The sequence below is a fragment of the Pristiophorus japonicus genome, chromosome 3 (genome assembly GCF_044704955.1).
Source record: "Pristiophorus japonicus isolate sPriJap1 chromosome 3, sPriJap1.hap1, whole genome shotgun sequence".
In the NCBI taxonomy this organism is placed as follows: Eukaryota; Metazoa; Chordata; class Chondrichthyes; family Pristiophoridae; genus Pristiophorus; species Pristiophorus japonicus.
In genome coordinates, this window is record NC_091979.1 from 108,109,917 (window position 1) to 108,132,047 (window position 22,131).

General features: G+C 43.0%; 1 protein-coding gene across 8 annotated transcripts in view; it reads left to right on the plus strand.

Annotated features, from left to right (window-relative positions):
- The first annotated feature begins 544 nt into the window (after positions 1-544).
- Positions 545-22,131, plus strand: part of tlk1a (tousled-like kinase 1a) — a 319,969-nt gene continuing 298,382 nt past the window's right edge. For 6 of the 8 annotated variants that reach the window (XM_070875656.1, XM_070875658.1, XM_070875660.1 and 3 more), the window contains exons 1-2: positions 545-993; positions 1,256-1,389. In XM_070875656.1, the coding sequence (XP_070731757.1) occupies positions 1,263-1,389 (127 nt within the window). In that variant the 5' untranslated portion in view covers positions 545-993; positions 1,256-1,262. Of the gene's footprint in view, positions 994-1,255; positions 1,390-22,131 lie in introns of those variants that run through there. The other 2 variants (XM_070875657.1, XM_070875664.1) reach the window with 2 other exon arrangements.

The window sequence follows — 22,131 nt, forward strand, 5'->3', positions numbered from 1 at the left end:
CAGTATAACCTTCTGTGCTTCGAATGTTGGAAATAATGCTGAAACATGCAACTGCATAGTGAAAATATCCTTTTAGCTGCATGTGGTATGATCATGATGAAAATTATACATGGCTGTTCTTCCTGAAAATGAGCATTGTCTATTTGAATACAGAGTATGCAGACAAGTTAAATAAAGCTGAATACTCTCAAATACTAAGTAAAGTTTGAAATAATAATGTAACATACAATAATCTTGCAATGAACAAGTTTCACAGCTTTTGAAATCTTTAAGTCACCATGCATGAGGTAGTTTGTCTTTGAAAATGGAAAGGAAGGTATATTACTGGAAGTAAAAATTGGATGATGATAAACTGCCACTTTATTACAACAAAATGTACTGAAGATTCATTTTCAATAGATTGTGCACCTCAACATCCTGCTCATTCCCTGTATTTGCCCACGTATACGTCACATAAGAATGACGTTCAATTGTGGGCGGGCCGCTCAGTTACTTTAGTTTCATTTTTCCTTATAATATATAAAGGAATTTCGCACGACATTGTCGCAAAATACTTTTCCGAGTAAAAGCCGGAGCCCCTTTAATTTAAACCCGTTTCCCTTTTAAAGCCAACGGCGCCCTCGGAGTTACTAACGTTTAGCGAGACAATGAAAGAGAAGTTTCCCCAAATAGCAGGAGGTTAGAAATTTGTCTCTTGCCCAAAAGGGTTTTTTTGTCTTTTACTGGGAAAGTTTAAAGTCAAGCTCGGCGGAGTCAGTGACCGAAGGCCGGGGGCAGCTGTTCGCCGAGGGCCGGGCCGAGCCGAGCCGAATCGAATCGAATCGAACCGAACCGCTGCTCTTTTCAATATTATTTATTGTTATTGTGGCTTTTCCCCTTTATTGCCATTTTCTCAGCTGAGGTGCACGAACCTCGCGATAGTATTTGCACAAACGATGCGTGACGCTTAACTGATGCGAAGGTGACGGGGCGACTTGAAGACGCACTGCAGAGGTGTGTGAACATTTGTTACGAAAAAATATATAGATTTATATACAAATGTGTGAGCGTGTGCGTGCGTGTAAAAACCAGCGGGTCTGGTCTTATTTTTAAAAATTTAAACAGACTTTGTTGCCCGATGTCTGGTGTGTGTGTGTGTGTGTGTGTGTTGGGGGGGTTCGCCTGAGTCTGCTGCTCGGAGGGTTTTTTTTAGGGGAGGGGGGGGGGGCGTTGTGTCGGTGCTGACACTTGTGTGTGTGTTTTTTTTGTCTCAAAGTAGCTTGATGAGTGTCCAAAGTAACAGTGGAAGTGGTGGAAGTTTGGAGGGGACGCCATCTTGGTCCCAGTTCTCCACGTCCCCAACGCCGGGAGCTTTGCAGAATAACACGGCACCTGTAAAGGCTAAAGAAGGTAATTTACTCCACTCACTCGCGCGGCTTGAACTCTCTGCTGTTTTAATTGTCTTTCGAAATGTTTTTTTTGTTCTCCATCTGCGAAGCGGTGGCACAGAAGTGCTGCTGGTCCCAGGCGGGTTACTCCGAGGCGGTGGCTGGTAGGTACATTAGGTGTCTAATGGTTGATAGTGTGGTGCACACGCTAGAAACCCTCAGGCGCAATGTTATGCACACTTAATTAGGGCCTGGTACCGCTTCAGAATATTTTTAAAGGAAAAATCCACGGCCCCAAAAACCTTTGGTTATGAAGTGATCAAAAAGTGGACCTGAGATTTTTATTGGAGATGTAACATGTTATGTTTACTCCATTGTGTTGTGCCCTCCCCTTAGCGAGAGATGATGAAGAGGGTCAGGGCTTGACTTGGGGAGTCCATGATCTTATTTCAGTGCGAGTTTTGGCGGTTGACATACTGATTTGCAACGTGATACTGAGAGGTTAAGTAAATTATTTCTGAAAACGTAACCAACGGGCTGAACTCCATTGCCATTTTTGGCTATGCCAGTCACTGATGAGATTTTTTTTTACAGTAAGTGGAAGGTATCAAACAGTATGGAAAGCACAACGCAGCATAGCGTGGGGAGATTTTGGATTGTCAGATCAAAGGGAGACTGCCTTTTTGGCAACTGCAGCCATCCTTCCCCCGATCTGAAGAAGGAGGTTTCTAAACCTAATGGCCTCCAAATTTTATTAAAACTTAAATCCCATCGCATTTTCAGATCTTCTCTACTGTAAATGGACCCACCAATTAACCTATTGAAGTACTTAGCAGCTTGATCAAACACTAGTTACGTTTCTTGGTAAAACACCTCTCTTTGCAGTAATTTTGGGTAAGCATAAGATTATAGTTTTATTGAAGGGAAAGAAGAATTTAGAATTTGGAAAATAGCCACAGGTGCAGTCCCAATATGTAATTTTTAACTGCTAATTAGAAAATACATTGATTCTTAAATTAATTACTTAATGCATTACATTTACAAATATTGCATTATAAGTCATATACTACTTGTAATATCAAATGCTGAGTGGCCAGATTTTTTGTATTTATATTTTTGTAAAATTGTATTACACAACTGCACTATAAATCTAGAAAAAAAACAATTTTCAGTGTATTCTGCACTCCTAGTGCTGTTGGAACTTTTTACTTGTCGACTTAATATTGGGTTTAAGCTGTTTCACATCAATTATGTGCATCTACGCAGCATATTGTGCGAGATATTATCATGTTTGGAATATTAATATTTAATCACTTTGGAAAGAAACAATTACTTGGCAAAAGTGGACATAGTATTATGAATCTGGGAAAATAATTGTTCCTTTTCTGTTACGATTGAACCACAAATGCCGATTGAACCACAAATGGCAATTGTGTCGTTGAAATAGCAAAGCATGCAATTTATCTTCACTGAAATTATTTCATGTACTTTAATACTGCATGAAAATATTTTGGCTGAAAATGCCCTATGAAAAAAGTGAGAAGAATTGAAAAAAGCTTTACCAAAAACAGGAACCATGTCAGAATGGATCACAGTGCAATGTTGTGGTGAAAATTACTTTTTCTCATCCTCGGTTTGTTTGCCAGTTCATTTTATGAACAGAGCCCACTTATTATCCATGAACAATCCAACAATAGTAATATAGTTTTATATATGTTAACATAATTCGATGGACGTTTCAAATACAGAATCCCAGCATGTAAACGCTTGAGATTCACTATTAATCAACTGGTAGTCTCTACATTGTGTGTGTGCTCATTTTCTTGCTTGCAATTTTAATATTCATTACAAGAAATGAATGCTTGTAATGTAACGAGTTGCCATTAACATTCCAAATTGAAGGTTGCCTGCACCTACAGTGTATTGAATAGTACTTGTGATTAATTCTACAAAGGTTTGGGTAATCTGAAGTCTTGTTTTATTGGCTGAATTCTAATAATTGTTAAAAGCTTTGAACTTACTTTTTCTTGGAAAAAAGCAATTTTATGATCAGAAGAAAAAAATCAGAAAAGTTTAGGAGAAAACAGCTCCCATCTATGATCAGTTTAAATTGAAATTAAATCAGATCACATAATGGAATGTCCCTTCATATGGAAATGGAGTATGAACACAACTGATTTGTTGCATAGTAAATCACTTTAGATTTTTTGTTTGCTATAAGGCAATTTTAAAAACTGCATGTAAATACTTTATAAGGAAGCAAATCTAAGATTAAAGGGGCATTGTCTTGGGAAAAGAGGCACATTTCATTTCTTCATAATGACATTGCATGCAGGTGATCTGATGTGTTTTGTCAATTTTACAGTGCATTATGTGCTGATAAACTGCTTTTATTGGTTTGCAGAAACTTTTATGACGATTACATCCATTAAACTTAAAAAGTAAAATATGTATTGTAGTAATCTATTTAAACAGAGGTTTGATTAATGTTCCATCCTTTGGATGAAATCCATCTTGTGTTCTGTTGTAGGCTCATCTTTTGTAGTTCTAAAAATGTGACCCACTGAAGACATTGAACTATTTTAGGGTGCATTTGCACTACAGTTGCGGTGCTGGTGCAGAATGGTTTTACTTTGCACTAGTGCAGTTAGTGTAGATGGGATCTGGAGTATAGCCTGTCCTGACATTGAAACAAAGTGGACTGAGACTCCCTGGGGAGGAATATCTTGCTGCACTTTACTGCAGTCCGTTTGGGCCATAATATCCAATTCATGCTTAAGTAGGAATAAATGGGTCATTTTTGGGTTGACAGACTGTAACTAATGGGATACCACAAGGATCAGTGCTTGGGCCTCAGCTAGTCACAATCTATATCATTGATTTGGATGAGGGGACCAAACGTAATACAAGTGCAGCACCTAAAATCCGGAACCCTCCGGACCGAGGCCGTTCCAGATTCTGGACTTTTCGATTTGTTTTCTGACGACACGAATTCTGAAACACCTGAGCCCAGTTCAGGTATTTCCGGATTTCGGAGCGTCAGAAAGGGATGGGGCGGGATTCCCGCTGAAGAGCTGTTTGGATCGTCCAACCTCGCCGAGCAGGTGGTCATTGTTGGGTGGGTGGGCTTCGCCAAGGTGGTTGTCGTCGTGGGGTGGGCGGATCCCGCTGAGGAGGTCGTCGTCGTCGGCGGGCGGGCCCCGCCGCGGAGGTCGTCATCATGGGGCGGCAGGGCCCCACCAAGGAGGTCGTCGTCGTCGTGGGGCGGCAGGACCCCGCCGAGGAGGTCGTCGTCGTCGTGGGGCGGCAGGGCCCCGCTGAGGAGGTGCGAGGCCCTGAGGTAAGGGCAGTGGCGGCGAAGTCCTGAGGTAAGGGCAGGATCGTCTGGTCGGATTCCGGAACATTTTACGGATTCTGGATGACCCTGCCACCGATCGGTCTGGATTCCGGATCTCTGAATTCTCGACTCTGCACCTGTATATCCAAGTTTGCTGATGATACAAAGCTTGGTGGGAATGTAAGTTGTGAGGAGGATGCAAAGAGGCTTCAAGGGGATATAGACAGGCTAAGTGAGTGGGTAAGAACATGCAAATAGAATATAATGTGGAGAAATGTGAAGTTATCCACCTTGGTAGGAAAAATAGAAAAGCAGAGTATTTTTTAAATGGTGAGAGATTGGGAAGAGTTGGTGTTCAGAGGGACCTGGGTGTCCTTGTACATGAATCACTGAAAATTAACAGCAAGCAATTAAGAAAGCAAATGGTATGTTGGCCTTTATTACATGAGGATTTGAGTATAAGAGTAAAGATGTCTTGCTGCAATTATATAGGGTGCTGGTGAGACTACACCAGGAGTATTATGTAAGATTTGGTCTCCTTACCCAAGAAAGGATTTATTTGCCATAGAGAGAGTGCAACGAAGGTTCACCAGACTGATTCCTGGGCAGTGGATGAGAGAGTAAGTAGACTCGGCCTATATTCTCCAGAGTTTAGCAGAACGAGAGGTGATCTCATTAAAACATACAAAATTCTTACAAGGCTTGGCCGGGAACATAAATAGGAGCAGAAGTAAGCCATTTGACCCCTCGAGCCTGCTCCGCCATTCAATAAGATCATATCTGATCTGATGCAGGGAGGATGTGTCCTCTGGTTGGGGTGTCTTGAACCAGGGGTCACCGTCTCAGAATAAGGGGTTGGCCATTTAGGACTGAGATGAGGAGAAATTTCTTCAGATGGTGGTGAATCTTTGGAATTCTTTACTCCAGAAGGCTGTGGAGGATGAGTCGTGGAGGATGAGTCTTTGAGTATATTCAAGACAGATCGATAGATTTTTGGATGTTAAGGGAATCAAGGGGTGTGGGGATAGTGCAGGAAAGGAGTTGAGATAGATCAACCATAATCTTATTGAATGGTGGAGTAGGCTCGAGGGGCCAAATGGCTTACTCCTGCTCCTATTTCTTATGTAAGTTTAGTATCATTGTTGAGCCAAAGGTTTTACACTGGCAAATTTATGCAAGTGCAATTTTTAAGATTCTGGTACATTGAAGTAGTTTGTGAAGTATGTAATGTAGTAATAACAATATTGCTCAACTCTATTTTAGGATTTTCCTAAAGGATGTATTGTGGGATAATCCCTTTTCCTTATTTGCATGACTACCGACTGTTGTACAGTTCACTTTTGTAGAAATATCCTTTTAATTGTTTTCCTTTTCAGCCATGTAATATCATTGCTCCTGGTTTCATCTAGGAATTGAGTGTATTCAGAACAACTATGCCTGTTGTATACTTATTAGCCTTGCCTGCTGCTCTGAAGCCTGTGTAATTTAAAATTATGAATCCATACCTAATGTTACCATTAATTTTGATATCTGATGCTGGAAAATTTTTTTCTTTCTGGATGAGGGGCGCCTTTCTCGGGTGGGGAAGGAGACAAGATTGTTCAGATGTTCTTTGTATTGAACAAAAATGTACATTAGTACTGTATTGCGTGTGGATTCCATTGTACTGATAATTCAAAGTTTTCACTTTGACACTAAAAATTTGAATTATCCAATAATTTGAAATAATGAAAATAGAGCATGGTAGAAGTTCACTGCTACTATAATTTGAATTAACAGATATTTTTTTAAAGTATGCTATAATAACTTCAAGGGTAGTGGAGGTTAGACAGAAATTCAATTTGTATTTCATGTTCTAGTATTATGTACTGTTGTATGATGTCTGTTGGTGGAAGCAGTTGGTCACTTCACTAGCATGTTCAAGCCAGTCCATCTCAAACCAAGCTTTTTCACCTGGTCAACTTGCAGTTATTGCACTTTAGAATGCGTGGAGAATGAAATGCGTGTAATTACTGCTTCCTATTACAGGATAAAACTTGTTTTCATTTCACTTATTACAGCAAGTCTGAAACATAGTGTCTTATAAAAATTTGTGGTTTTAATTTTTCTAAACTTGGGAGTATGGATGTCTGCCATTTGATTTCATTACTGCTGGTTCATCTAGGAATTGGATGTATTCAGGACAACTATGCCTGTTGTATACTTATAAGCACGTGAAGAGGAGAGGCTAATAAGAATTGTTTATTCTTGCTCTGTGGCAGCAGGTGATTTATATAATTTTGTCCAAAGGCATAATGTTACATCTTTTGTGCACCCAAATATGAATAAGGGAGAGTTTATCCAAACTTACTAGAAATAAATTGTTGATCATCATTCCATAAACTTGCATTTGTGTGATTGTCAACATATTTCTTCTAAGTACTGAAATTATTTTAATGAATCATAAATTGTCCATTTCTGTTTTGAATAGGGAAATCCGTATTCACTGCTTTGGTTCGTAAATTTCTATACTGGTCAAACAGCTCTTAAATGTGAAGTAGTTAGCTTAATTAAAACAAAGCTAGTTTATTTAGCTTATCATCATATCTACTAAGATTTTGTCAACATCCATCGTAGATATCTGGTGCTATCTTGCATGTCTTTTTTATCATCTTCAAATGAAAACTAACTTTAATTCCACTAACTTACTTTCAGTTGATTTTTTTAATATCTGATACCACTCATTTTTCTAGTTGCATCTAAAGTTTAACTAGTATCCCTTAGTGCATAATAGTTTTTAACACTATGTTGACGATTCAGTGCCATTTCCATTTATTAAATGTCTCTTGATCAGTACCACTTAGTAGTAATTTTTGTCAAGTTCTGAAATAGCTTGAGGATGATAAATTACTCTACATGCTTGTAAACAACAACAACTTGTATTTTTATATAGCGCCTTTAACGTAATGCAACATCCCACGACACTTCACAGGAGTATTATGAAATTAAAATGTTTTGACACTGAGCCACATGAGAAATCAGGGCAGGTGACCAAAAGCTTGGTCAAAGAGGTAGGTTTTAAGGAGTGTCTTGAAGGAGGAAAGCGAGGCAGAGAGGTTTAGGCAGGGAATTCCAGCGCTTGGGGCCTAGGCAACAGAGGCACAGCCACCAATGGTTGAGCAATTTATAATCTGGGATGCTCAAGGGCAGAATTAGAGGAGTGCAGACATCGAGTGGGAGGGGGGGATGCCAGAGATTACTGAGATAGGGAGGGGCGAGGCCATGGAGGTATTTGAAAACATGGATGCGAATTTTGAAATGGAGTAAGATTGGGATTGCATTGAGTTGTGAATTGTGGACACAATTTTATCACTTTGGTGCATATAACTCGGTCACCAAATTGATAATTTTACATTCTGTATGTTGGTTGCTTATAGCATACAGATATTGAAATAAAACGTAGCCAAACCTTTCTCCTGTGGAACCTGAACCAGTTTTTAGAATTCCACAATTACAATCATTAACTTCTAACAAAAATCTGGAACTGAAATAAAAGTTCCTGGAAAGAGAGAAGACAGGTTAATGTTAATGGAAAAAGGAGAACCAATTGATGTGGTATATTTGGACTTTCAGAAGGCTTTCGACAAGGTCCCACACAAGAGATTAATGTGCAAAGTTAAAGCACATGGGATTGGGGGTAGTGTGCTGACGTGGATTGAGAACTGGTTGTCAGACAGGAAGCAAAGAGTAGGAGTAAATGGGTACTTTTCAGAATGGCGGGTAGTGACTAGTGGGGTGCCGCAGGGTTCTGTGCTGGGGCCCCAGCTGTTTACATTGTACATTAATGATTTGGACGAGGGGATTAAATGTAGTATCTCCAAATTTGCGGATGACACTAAGTTGGGTGGCAGTGTGAGCTGCGAGGAGGATGCTATGAGGCTGCAGAGTGACTTGGATAGGTTAGGTGAGTGGGCAAATGCATGGCAGATAAAATATAATGTGGATAAATGTGAGGTTATCCACTTTGGTGGTAAAAACAGAGAGATAGACTATTTTCTGAATGGTGACAGATTAGGAAAAGGGAAGGTGCAACGAGACCTGGGTGTCATGGTACATCAGTCATTGAAGGTTGGCATGCAGGTACAGCAGGCGGTTAAGAAAGCAAATGGCATGTTGGCCTTCATAGCAAGGGGATTTGAGTACAGGGGCAGGGAGGTGTTGCTACAGTTGTACAGGGCCTTGGTGAGGCCACAACTGGGAGTATTGTGTACAATTTTGGTCTCCTAACTTAAGGAAGGACATTCTTGCTATTGAGGGAGTGCAGCGAAGATACACCAGACTGATTCCTGGGATGGTGGGACTGACCTATCAAGAAAGACTGGATCAACTGGGCTTGTATTCACTGGAGTTCAGAAGAATGAGAGGGGACCTCATAGAAACGTTTAAAATCCTGACGGGTTTAGACAGGTTAGATGCTGGAAGAATGTTCCCAATGTTGGGGAAGTCCAGAACCAGGGGTCACAGTCTAAGGATAAGGGGTAAGCCATTTAGGACCGAGATGAGAAGAGACTTCTTCACCCAGAGAGTGGTGAACCTGTGGAATTCTCTGCCACAGAAAGTGGTTGGGGCCAATTCACTAAATATATTCAAAAGGGAGTTAAATGAAGTCCTTACTACTCGGGGGATCAAGGGGTATGGCGAGAAAGCAGGAAGGGGGTACTGAAGTTTCATGTTCAGCCATGAATGGCAGTGCAGGCTAGAAGGGCTGAATGGCCTGCTCCTGCACCTATTTTCTATGTTTCTATGTTTCCGCATAGATACTTGATTGGAACTGGTTCCAGAGCTAGGTGACTTTTTGATGATGGTAGTGGATCTTTTTTAAAAAAAAAAAAAAAATATTTTACATAATATGGAATCTGAGCAATGCTATGTAAAATGTAATCTTGCCTTTTGGAGGAATGAGACCTGGTTTGGTGAATACTGGTTAAAATTGAGACCAAATGTTTTTCATCTTGTCTGACCTCGAATCTGCACAATGCATTTGTGACAAAATCATCAAACTTGTTAATTTAATTGAAGAGAAATCAATGGCAAAAGGTTTTGAAGCTCAATTGAGAAAGAATGGATGTCCTTTGATTAAATCAGCCACAGATTTGACATCCCTTTCATCTTCTGGTTTCCAATCCAATTTGTTATCTGTAATCTTAGAAACTGCAGTTACAATACCTTGATTGGATTATTAATAAATCAGTTCAGATGTCCCAGGATGGATTCCTGAGGGGGCAACTGAAATAAAATTCTCCAAATAATGTATGCTATTCTAACGTGGAATTAGATATTTAATGCATAATATGCTTTAAGAATATCAATTTCCTTCAGATAATCTCCATCTCGGCCTGCATTTTTGGCTTCCAAGATCAGTTGGTCTCCTCACTTGGAACCTGATCCGTGATTTCAAGAGGGTATGTTTTGTTTTCCTGTTTGTGTAACATATGCTTTATTTAGAGTGGTGTAGGAGGTGAATGAAAGCATAATTTGACTCATTCATTCTGTAAACATCACTAATTAGAAAGGTTTGACTTGAAGGAAACTATCCTCGGGTAAGTCTGAAGTACCACACATGATTTCTGACTTTGCCTTCCCATTGAATGTCAAGGGGAGGTGGTTAGACTCTTGTTAGAGATGGTCATTACCTGGCACGTGTGTGGCACGAATTTTACTTGCCACTTACTTGTCAACTTAAGCCTGGATGATGTCAAGGTCTTGCTGCATGTGGTTACAGATGCTTCATTATCTGAGGAATTGCAAATGGAACTCAACACTGCAATCAGCAACAAACATCCCACTTCTGACCTTATGATGGATGGAAGGTCATTGATGAAACAACCGAAGATAGTTGGGCCTAAGACACTGCCATGAGGAACTCCTACAGCAATATCCTGAGTTGAGATGATTGGCGTCTGACCACCACAACCATCTTCCTTTGTGCTAGATATGACTCCAACCAGTGAGGAGTTTTCCCCCGAACCCCATTGATTTCAATTTTATTCGGGCTCCTTGGTGCCACACGCGGTCAAATGCTGCCTTGTTGTCGAGGGCTGTCACTCTCACCTCACCTGTACAATTCAGCTCTTGTCCATATTTGGACCAAGGCTGTAATGAGGTCCCTACCATCTCAGATGCCAGTCTTCAGCCAATTCGACTCACTCCACATGATATCAGGTAACGGCTAGCGCACTGGATACAGCAAATGCTATGGGTCCCGACCTGTTGTGCTGAAGACTTGTGCTCCAGAACTAGCCACACCTCTCCAGTACAGTTATAACCATGACATCTACCCGACAAAGTGGAAAATTGCCCAGGTACGTCCTGTCCACAAAAAGCTGGACATATCCAATCTGGCCAAGCTGAGTGATCCTGGTGGAATCCATCGGTTAGCAGGCTCATTGAGTAAGTGTTGCTTGATAGCACTGTTTCCTCACTCCTTCCATCACTTTGGTGGTTGAAAGTAGGCTTATAGGGCAGTAATTGGCCTGCATGAATACTGCAGTGCTTATGAGTGACTTTGTTTTAATACAAGGCTAGATACAGGGTGATTTAAAAAAAAATGGAAGTGATTGGTGATCAGTCAAATAAACACATTTGATCTGTTTTTTTTAAGCAGGTTGGAAACAATGAATAATATATGTAGAAATACTTAAGTTCAGTAATTTTGAGAACATTCTGAGGATGGTTTTTCAATAGATAAATTGAATTGGAAATTAATTGTAAAATGTGACATTTATATTTTGAATTAATTGCTGTATAAAGTATATTGGGGCCCAAATTTCCCCAGGAGTTGCTCCCTTTTTTTTTGGAGCAACTTGATTTTTCTGGAGTATCTTTTTAGTTACAATTCTGGCCATTTAATTTGTGCCAGTGTAAGTGAGTTAGTTCGGGTTTTTTTTAGTTTTTTTTCAAAAGGGGGCATTACCAGCCACTTACGCCTGTTTTGGCCATTTAAGCAAGTTTAGCCAGCTAAAAGTTACTCCAAACTAACTTAGGCCAGCGTAAGTGGACACTCTTGTACGTTCAGAAAAACCTTGTGGTGACTTAAGAAATCAGCGCAGGCAGCCAGAGATTTGGGGGGGGGGGCGGGCGGGCGGGTGGGGAAGGGGACCTTGCAAAATAAGAACATAAGAACATAAGAATTAGGAACAGGAGTAGGCCATCTAGCCCCTCGAGCCTGCTCCACCATTCAATAAGATCATGGCTGATCTGGTCGTGGACTCAGCTCCACTTACCCGCCCTCTCCCCGTAACCCTTAATTCCCTTATTGGTTAAAAATCTATCTTTCTTTGACTTGAAAACATTCAATGAGCTAGCCTCAACTGCTTCCTTGGGCAGAGAATTCCACAGATTCACAACCCTCTGGGAGAAGAAATTCTTTCTCAACTCGGTTTTAAATTGGCGCCTCCGTATTTTGAGGCTGTGCCCCCTAGTTCTAGTTTTCCCTACCAGTGGAAACAACCTCTCTGCCTTTATCTTGTCTATCCCTTTCATGATTTTAAATGTTTCTATAAGATCACCCCTCATCCTTCTGAACTCCAACGAGTAAAGACCCAGTCTACTCAATCTATCATCATAAGGTAACCCCCTCATTTCTGGAATCAGCCCAGTGAATCGTCTCTGTACCCCTTCCAAAGCTAGTATATCCTTCCTTAAGTAAAGTGACCAAAACTGCATGCAGTACTCCAGGTGCGGCCTTACCAATACCTTATACAGTTGCAGAAAGACTTCCCTGCTTTTGTACTCCATCCCTCTTGCAATGAAGGCCAACATTCCATTCGCCTTCCTGATTACCTGCTGCACCTGCAAACTAACCTTTTGGGCTCAAAAGAGTTTCATGCACAAGGACCCCCAGATCCCTCTGCACCACAGCATGTTGTAATTTCTCCCCATTCAAATAATATTCCCTTTTACTGTTTTTTTTTCCCCCAAGGTGGATGAGCTCACACTTTCCGACATTGTATTCCATCTGCCAAACCTTAGCCCATTCGCTTAACCTATCCAAATCTCCTTGCAGCCTCTCTGAGTCCTCTACACAACCCGCTTTCCCACTAATCTTAGTATCATCTGCAAATTTTGTTGCACTACACTCTGTCCCCTCCTCTAGGTCATCTATGTATATTGTAAACAGTTGTGGTCCCAGCACTGATCCCTGTGGCACACCACTAACCACTGATTTCCAATCGGAAAAGGACCCATTTATCCCGATTCTCTGCTTTCTGTTCGCCAACCAATTCTCTATCCATGCTAATACATTTCCTCTGACTCCGCGTATCTTTATCTTCTGCAGTAACCTTTTGTGTGGCACCTTATCGAATGCTTTTTGGAAATCTAAATACACCACATCCATCGGTACACCTCTATCCACCATGCTCGTTATATCCTCAAAGAATTCCAGTAAGTTAGTTAAACATGATTTCCCTTTCATGAATCCATGCTGCGTCTGCTTGATTGCACTATTCCTATCTAGATGTCCCACGATTTCTTCCTTAATGATAGTTTCAAGCATTTTCCCCACTACAGATGTTAAACTAACCGGCCTATAGTTACCTATCTTTTGCCTGCCCCCTTTTTCAAACAGAGGCATTACGTTAACTGCTTTCCAATCCGCTGGTACCTCCCCAGAGTCCAGAGAATTTTGGTAGATTATAACGAATGCATCTGCTATAACTTCCGCCATCTCTTTTAATACCCTGGGATGCATTTCATCAGGACCAGGGGACTTGTCTACCTTCAGTCCCATTAGCCTGTCCAGCACTACCCCCCTAGTGATAGTGATTGTCTCAAGGTCCTCCCTTCCCACATTCCTGTGGCCTGCAAATTTTGGCATGGTTTTTGTGTCTTCCACTGTGAAGACGGAAGCAAAATAATTGTTTAAGGTCTCGGCCATTTCCACATTTCCCATTATTAAATCCCCCTTTTCATCTTCTAAGGGACTAACATTTACTTTAGTCACTCTTTCCGTTTTATATATCTGTAAAAGCTTTTACTATCTTTTTATGTTTTGCGCAAGTTTACCTTCGTAATCTATCTTCCCTTTATTGCTTTTTTAGTCATTCTTTGCTGTTGCTTAAAATTTTCCCAATCGTCTAGTTTCCCACTAACCTTGGCCACCTTATATGCATTGGTCTTTGATTTGATACTTTCCTTTATTTCCTTGGTTACCCACGGCTGGTTATCCCTTCTCTTGCCGCCCTTCTTTTTCACTGGAATATATTTTTGTTGCGCACTATGAAAGAGCTCCTTAAAAGTCCTCCACTGTTCCTCAATTGTGCCACCGTTTAGTCCTTGTTTCCAGTCTACTTTAGCCAACTCTTCCCTCATCCCACTGTAGTCCCCTTTGTTTAAGCATAGTACGCTCGTTTCTGATACAACTTCCTCATCCTCAATCTGTATTACAAATTCAACCATATTGTGATCACTCATTCTGAGAGGATCTTTTACCAGGAGATTGTTTATTTTTCCTGTCTCATTACACAGGACCAAATCTAAGATGGCTTGCTCCCTTGTAGGTTCTGTTACATACTGTTCTAAGAAACAATCCCGTATGCATTCTATGAATTCCTCCTCCAGGCTACCCCGTGCGATTTGATTTGACCAATCGATATGTAGGTTAAAATCCCCCATGATTACTGCCGTTTCTTTTTCACATGCCTCCATTATTCCCTTGATTATTGCCCGCCCCACCGTGAAGTTATTATTTGGGGGTCTATAAACTACGCCGACCAGTGACTTTTTCCCCTTACTATCTCTAATCTCCACCCACAATGATTCAACATTTTGTTCATTGGAGCCAATATCATCCCTCACAACTGCCCTGATATCATCATTTATTAACAGAGCTACCCCACCTCCTTTCCCTTCTTGCCTATCTTTCTGAATCGTCAGATACCCCTGTATGTTTAATTCCCAGTCTTGGCCACCCTGCAAATATGTTTCTGTAATGGCCACCAAATCATACCCATTTAAATTGATTTGTGCCGTCAACTCATTTACTTTATTTCGAATGCTGCGTGCATTTAGGTAGTGTTTTCATCCTAGTTTTTAAACCATGATTTTTAGTTTTGACCTCTCCTGCAGCCCTTTTATATTCAGTGGCCCTTTTTGTTTTTTGCCTTTGGTTTCTCTGCCCTCCACTTTTACTCATCTCTTTTCTGTCTTTTGTTTTTGTCAATTTTTGTTTCCCTCTGTCTCCCTGTATTGGTTCCCATCCCCCTGCCATATTAGTTTAACTCCTCCCCAACAGCACTAGCAAACACTCCCCCTAGGACATTGGTTCCGGTCCTGCCCAAGTGCAGACTGTCCAGTTTGTACTGGTCCCACCTCCCCCAGAACCTGTTCCAATGCCCCACGAATTTGAATCCCTCCCTGCTGCACCACTGCTCAAGCCATGTATTCATCTGTGCTATCCTGCGATTCCTACTCTGACTAGCACGTGGCACTGGTAGCAATCCCGAGATTACTACTTTTGAGGTCCTACTTTTTAATTTAGCTCCTAGCTCCTTAAATTCGTTTCGTAGGACCTCATCCCTTTTTTTTACCTATGTCGTTGGTACCAATGTGCACCATGACAACTGGCTGTTCTCCCTCCCTTTTTAGAATGCCCTGCACTCGCTCGGAGACATCCTTGACCCTTGCACCAGGGAGGCAACATACCATCCTGGAGTCTCGGTTGCGGCCGCAGAAACGCCTATCTGTTCTCCTTATGATTGAATCCCCTATCACTATCGCTCTCCCACTCTTTTTCATGCCTTCCTGTACAACAGAGCCAGTCACGGTGCCATGAACTTGGCTGCTGCTGCTCTCCCCTGATGAGTCATCTCCCTCAACAGCACTCAAAGCAGTGTATCTGTTTTGCAGGGGGATGACCAGATGGGACCCCTGCACTACCTTCTTTGTACTACTCTTCCTGCTGGTCTTCCATTCCCTAGCTGGCTGTGGATCCTTCTCATGCGGTAAGACCAACTCACTACACGTGCCACTTATGTCATTCTCAGCATCGTGGATGCTCCAGAGTGAATCCACGCTCGGCTCCAATTCCGCAACGCGGTCCGTCAGGAGATGGAGGTGGATACACTTCTCACACACGTAGTCGTCAGGGACACCGGAAGTGTCCCTGAGTTCCCACATGGTTCAGGAGGAGCATAACACTTGACCAAGCTTTCCTGCCATGCCTTATCCCTTAGATACCCTTAAATTGGTAACAACATTGTTACAGTTTACTTACTGATATAAAAAAGAAAAGCTACTCGCCAATCACCAGCCAATCACTTACCCCCTTGGCTGTGACGTCACCTTTTGATTCCTTTCTACTTCTTTTTTGCCTTCTCTCCCTGCTGTAGCTGCACAAGCTCGCCTTTTTAGGCCGCTCCGACACTGCTCCTGCCTCTCCCCAACTGCCGCTGCCTGTGGAACACCCGCTGGGCCTTTATAGGCCGCTCCGACGCTGCTCCCGCCTCTCCCCAACTGCCGCTGCCTGTGGAACACCTGCTGGGCCTTTTATAGGCCGCTCCGACGCTGCTCCTGCCTCAACCCAACTGCCGCTGCCTGTGGAACACCCGCTGGGCCTTTTATAGGCCGCTCCGACACTGCTCCCGCCTCTCGCCAACTGCCGCTGCCTGTGGAACACCTGCTGGGCCTTTTATAGGCTGCTCCCGCCTCTCTCCAACTGCCGCTGCCTGTGGAACACCCGCTGGGCCTTTTATAGGCCGCTCCGACGCTGCTCCCGCCTCTCACCAACTGCCGCTGCCTGTGGAACACCCGCTGGGCCTTTTATAGGCCGCTCCGACGCTGCTCCCGCCTCTCCCCAACTGCCGCTGCCTGTGGAACACCCGCTGGGCCTTTTATAGGCCGCTCCGACACTGCTCCCGCCTCTCACCAACTGCCGCTGCCTGTGGAACACCCGCTGGGCCTTTTATAGGCCGCTCCGACGCTGCTCCCGCCTCTCACCAACTGCCGCTGAAAGCACTAAATGCCTTCACAACAACATTAAAGAAGCATAAAGCACTAAACAAAGCAGTACATTTGCACCAAGCACAAAAAGTAATAAGCAATTAATTAACAAATAAAAAAAAAAATAGAAGGAACCCTGCACCTAAAGTACCAAGATCAAAGTAATAAGCAATCAAATCAGTAAATAACAAACAAAAAAATAGAAGTCCTACCTTGGGGAACGCAGCGGGCCGCCGATGAGGGAGACCATTTGGCCAGGGCGAGGGGCGGCATGCTTCAGGCCCCTCCCACACAGCCTACAGCGTGCGCACTCAGATTCGGCCTGCCAGGAGCCACTGCACATGCGTGCAGACTCTAGCGGGCGTGTGCAGAGGTCCCGGCACTGGTTTCAGCGCCGGGACCTGGCTCCGCCCCCATTCCACTAGGCCATGCTACGCCACCACAGAGGAAGGGCTGGGGAGCGGCCAGAATCGGGAGGAAGATTTTCGGCGCACTTGGAGGCGGACAAAAGCAGCCCACCTCGGGTGAGGGTGCCAGACAAAGGGTTTGGGGAAATTTGAGCCCATTATTTTTGTTCCATAATGAAGGATGTTGGGTGCGGGGAAAGAAATGGATATTCCTCCCTCTTTTCCTTCCCGCCCCCCCCCCCCCCCGCCCGCAATTTTATGGCTCAATATCAGTACTTCATGCTGATTGTAGAGTAACATTCCCAACTATTCACTCCAACAATACTTTTTTGCAGCAGTCTCAAAAGAGCACCTCATTTGGAACCAATCATGTCTGTTAGTGAGTTTACCAGTTTGCACCAAATTATACAGTTTTGTTCTGTAGAGCTGTATACACTTTTTAAGGTTTGGGCAGGGATGGAAGTAATTTGCACATTTTAACCATTACTTTACACCAACGCTTGTGTGAAAATATGGTCTTTGCCTGTGCTGAAGAAGATTTGTGCGCAGGAAAGCTTTGTGACTGTTTTTCCTGGGGTCAGCACCTACGGGAGCGCCTATTTGGATAAAGAAAAAGGGGCAGAGACTAATGCTGAATCTTCGCTCGTTTTACATAGCACTGAGATTTTTAGGGCTTTCCTCAAAGGATGGAGCATGGTATGCTCATGCCATCCTTCTGGTTGTTAACATGGGAAGATAAAACAAAGACTGGAACAAACGCTGACAGATGTTTATTTCCAGTGCCTCTTGGTGTTGTCAGACTATTTGTCTAACATTCAGTCTTGAATGAGCCTAAATTTCCTCCAATTAAACATTGGGAAAATCGGAGCTATTGTCTTTGGCCCCACCTACCAACAACTCATTTAAAATTCTTATCCTCGTATTTAAATACCTTCGTGGCTTCACCCCTCCCTATCTCTGAAGCCTCGTTCAGCTCTACAACCCTCCGAGAACTCTACGTTCCTCCAACTCTGGCCTCTTTGCATCCCCCATTTACTTTGCCCCACCATTGGCAGCCCTGCCTTCAGCTGTCTCGGCCCTTAGCTCTGGAATTCCCTCCCCGAACTTCTTCACCTCTCCACCGCGACACTTTTTAAGACACTGCTTAAAACCTGCCTCTGACCACGTATTTGGTCACCTGCCCTAATGTCTCCTTCGGCTCAGTGTCAATTTTTGTTCCTGTGATGTGACTTGGGGCGTTTTACTATGTTAAAGACGCTGTGCAAATATAAGTTGTTTAAACAGAAAGCTGGCTTTTGCCTAGACTCATGGTTAAGATTCAGAAGGGCAGTTAGAAGTTATTTTTGTTTAAAGATGATCCACTATTGTGGGAAGCATAGCATATTCATTATTTTGTATGACTTTGTTTGAAAGCAAGTTGTATGATTGGAATTTCAACCATATTGCTCTATTAGTTCACTTGCGGTTAGAAAAATAAAACGGCAATGTTTAGTTCTGGCCCATTCTCTCTGAAGTGTAAACAGTCTGGCTATTGAAAGATTGGAGAAGTACGTGTGATAACATATATGAAACGTAGGAAAATTGAGAGGCAATATAAAGTAAATGGTACATTTTTACAGGGGGTGCAGGTTCAGACACCTTGGGGTTCACATGCACAAATTTGAAGGTGGCAGGATAAGTTGACAAATATGTTAAAGCATATAAACATGGCTTTATGCAGGCGTAGGAAATTATGCTAAACCTTTATAAATCACTGGTTAGAATGAGTAGGATACCACACTTTAGGCAGTATGTCAAGGCGTTGGATAGGGTGCAGATGAGATTTACCTGAATTGTACCAGGGATGAGAGACTTTGGTTATGTGGAGAGACTGGAGAAGCTGAGAATTTTCTGCTTGGAGTAGAGAATGTTAAGGGGAGATTTAATAGAGGTAACACCTGGAGTATTGTGCACAGTTTTGGTCTCCTAACTTGAGGAAGGACATTCTTGCTATTGAGGGAGTGCAGCGAAGATTCACCAGACTGATTCCCGGGATGGTGGGACTGACCTATCAAGAAAGACTGGATCAACTAGGCTTGTATTCACTGGAGTTCAGAAGAATGAGAGGGGACCTCATGGAAACGTTTAAAATTCTGACGGGTTTAGACAGGTTAGATGCAGGAAGAATGTTCCCAATGTTGGGGAATTCCAGAACCAGGGGTCACAGTCTGAGGATAAGGGGTAAGCCATTTAGGACCGAGATGAGGAGAAACTTCTTCACCCAGAGAGTGGTGAACCTGTGGAATTCTCTACCACAGAAAGTAGTTGAGGCCAATTCACTAAATATATTCAAAAGGGAGTTAGATGAAGTCCTTACTACTCGGGGGATCAAGGGTTATGGCGAGAAAGCAGGAAGGGAGTACTGAAGTTTCATGTTCAGCCATGAACTCATTGAATGGCGGTGCAGGCTAGAAGGGCTGAATGGCCTGCTCCTGTACCTATTTTCTATGTTTCTATGTAAAATGATGAGGATTTTGATAGAGTAGCTAGGGAGAAACTGTTTCCACTGGCAGGAAGGTCGGTAACCGGAGGACACAGATTTAAGATAATTGGCAAAAAAGCCAGGGGAGAGATGGAGAATTTTGATGCAGCGAATATATTGCCTGAAAGGGTGGTGAAAGCAGAATCAATAGTAACTTTCAAAATGGAATTGTATACATAGCTTAAAAAGGAAAAAAATTGCAGGGCTATGGGAAAGAGCAGGGAAGCTGGACTAATTGGATAGCTCTTTTTTAAAAAGCCAGCACAGGCTCGATGGACCGAATGGCCTCCTGTGCTGTATGATTTTATGAAAGACAAAGTTTCTAGAGAGGGTGCTTTACATCTCTTGGTCTATAACTATTCTATATATTGGGCAGTGTACATCAGCTCTGGAACAAAAAACATTTAGGAATGTGGAAGTGCTTGACTTCATTGAAGCTTAGAAGGTATCTATATGGTAGACCTGAATTTCTAATACTCCTGGTGGGATGACTGAGCTTTGAGTTGAAAGACCTTTTCTCATCCAGACTTTTCCTAACGGCATAGAAACTGGATTGAGTCTGATCAAACTAATTTCACATAGGATTCTTTCAGTTGACAGAGAGGACACTTATGCCATCTGTTACTGTAACAGAATTTGTTACCCAAGCCATGTGCTAACTATTGCATCGAGGCATTTTTTATAGCATTTCTAACGAAATCAGTAGAACTTTATATAAGGTATAGTGCTATTCCTTCATTTTGTTTTGGTGTTTATTGCAAACATTTTATTGCCTCCTTCTGCACTGTACTATTCTATGATTGTGTCAAAATAGCAAAACCTATATTGGAAGATTTCTTTTCCTCATCTAACTAATCTGTTGAGCTGTGACATTCTGTTAAATATATAATGAAGAAAAAGTTGATGCCCACTCTTAAATGTTGATGAATCGATATGAAATTGCAGTGTAGGCAGTCTCTAATTAGGTTCTTGGTTAGTTGCAGATAGTTTGTGTATTATGGTATTTGGTTTCTGGAAAGAAATATAGTTATAATTTAGATATAAATTTGGTAAAGTTTTGTTTTTGATGAACTTTGTTGATTGTCCACTTGATTAGAGTTGACTTTTCAGCTCTTACATTTGAGTTTAGCAAATTGAATAAGATAGAATGCCAACCTGTTTCAGCGAGAGGAGGTTGAGTGACTCCAGATTAGATAATTGGACACCAAATGGCAAACTTTAAGAATAGTGGCCCCAAGTTTCCACATGATTTGCTCCTGATTTTTAGGAGCAACTGGTGTAGAACAGAGTATCTTAGAAATCTGAATTCTCGTCATTTAGTTTGCTCCAGTTCTAGTCAGTTAGAACAGTTTCACTTTGGAACAGAATTTTTTTTTTCAAAAGGGGGCGTGTCCGGCCACTTACGCCTGTTTTCAAAGTTTCGTGAGTGAAAACTTACTCCAAACTAACTTAGAATGGAGTAAGTGAAGATTTTTGTATGCTCGAAAAAACCTTGTCTACACTTTAGAAAATCAGGCGTAGGGAATGGCGGGGCGGGGGGGGTTTAAAAGGGAAGCTTACAAACATTAAACACTTCAGTTTTACAAATAAAGAGCCATCAATAATAAATGATAAATACATCAACAAATCCACCAATAAATCAATCAAAAGAAATTAAAAAGAAATAATAAAAAAAAAAAAAATCAATAAATAAAACATTTTCTACTTACCGACTGCAGCACCGGGAGCCCTCCAACACCGTGCTGGGATATCTTCTCCCCCCCCCCCCCCCAGTGTGTCTCTGTCAGTGTCTCTATCTCTCTGTCTGTCTGTGTGTCTGTCTCTCATTCTCTGACTGTCAGTGTCTGTGTTTCTGACAGCGAGGAGAGGGGGAGGGATGGGAGAGAAGGGGATAAGGGGGTGAAAGGAGATGGGGGATGGGAGAGAAAGGAGATGGGCGGGGAGGAGGGAGGAGGGAGGAGGAGAAGGGGGAGGGAGGCTGAACGGGCCCGGCCCGAGACTTCGGGCAGGGCCCGTCCCCAGCACCAGATTTACAGGTAGGTGGCTTTGGGTCAGGGCGGGGGGGGGTGGGAGGGAGGTCGGTTCGGTTTGGGGGGAGGGAGGTCGGATCCGGGAGGGGGGGAGCGGGGGTCTGGTCCGGAGGCGGGGGTGGGGGGAGCGGTAGTCGGGTCGGGGGCGGGAGTGGGAGTCAGGTTGGTGTCCGGTCCGGAGGTGGGAAGCGGGAAGCGGGAAGCGGGAGTCGAGTCGGGAGGAAGCAGGAGCTGGCCGTGGGAGGAGCCTTATTCACGAAGCCCCAGTGAGGCCATTCGGCTAGGGCTAGGGGCTGCATGCTTCGGCCCTTCCCACACAGTTTTGGGCGCCTGGAGCTACTGCACATGCGCGCCCACTGTAGCGCGCATGTGCAGAGGTCCCGGCACTGTTTTCAGCGCAGGGACCTGGCTCCGCCCCCTACATCTCCTGCTGCGCTGCGCCGCGCCGAGGGCCAGAGGACCTGCAGGGAGGTGGAGAATCTGGAGGTTT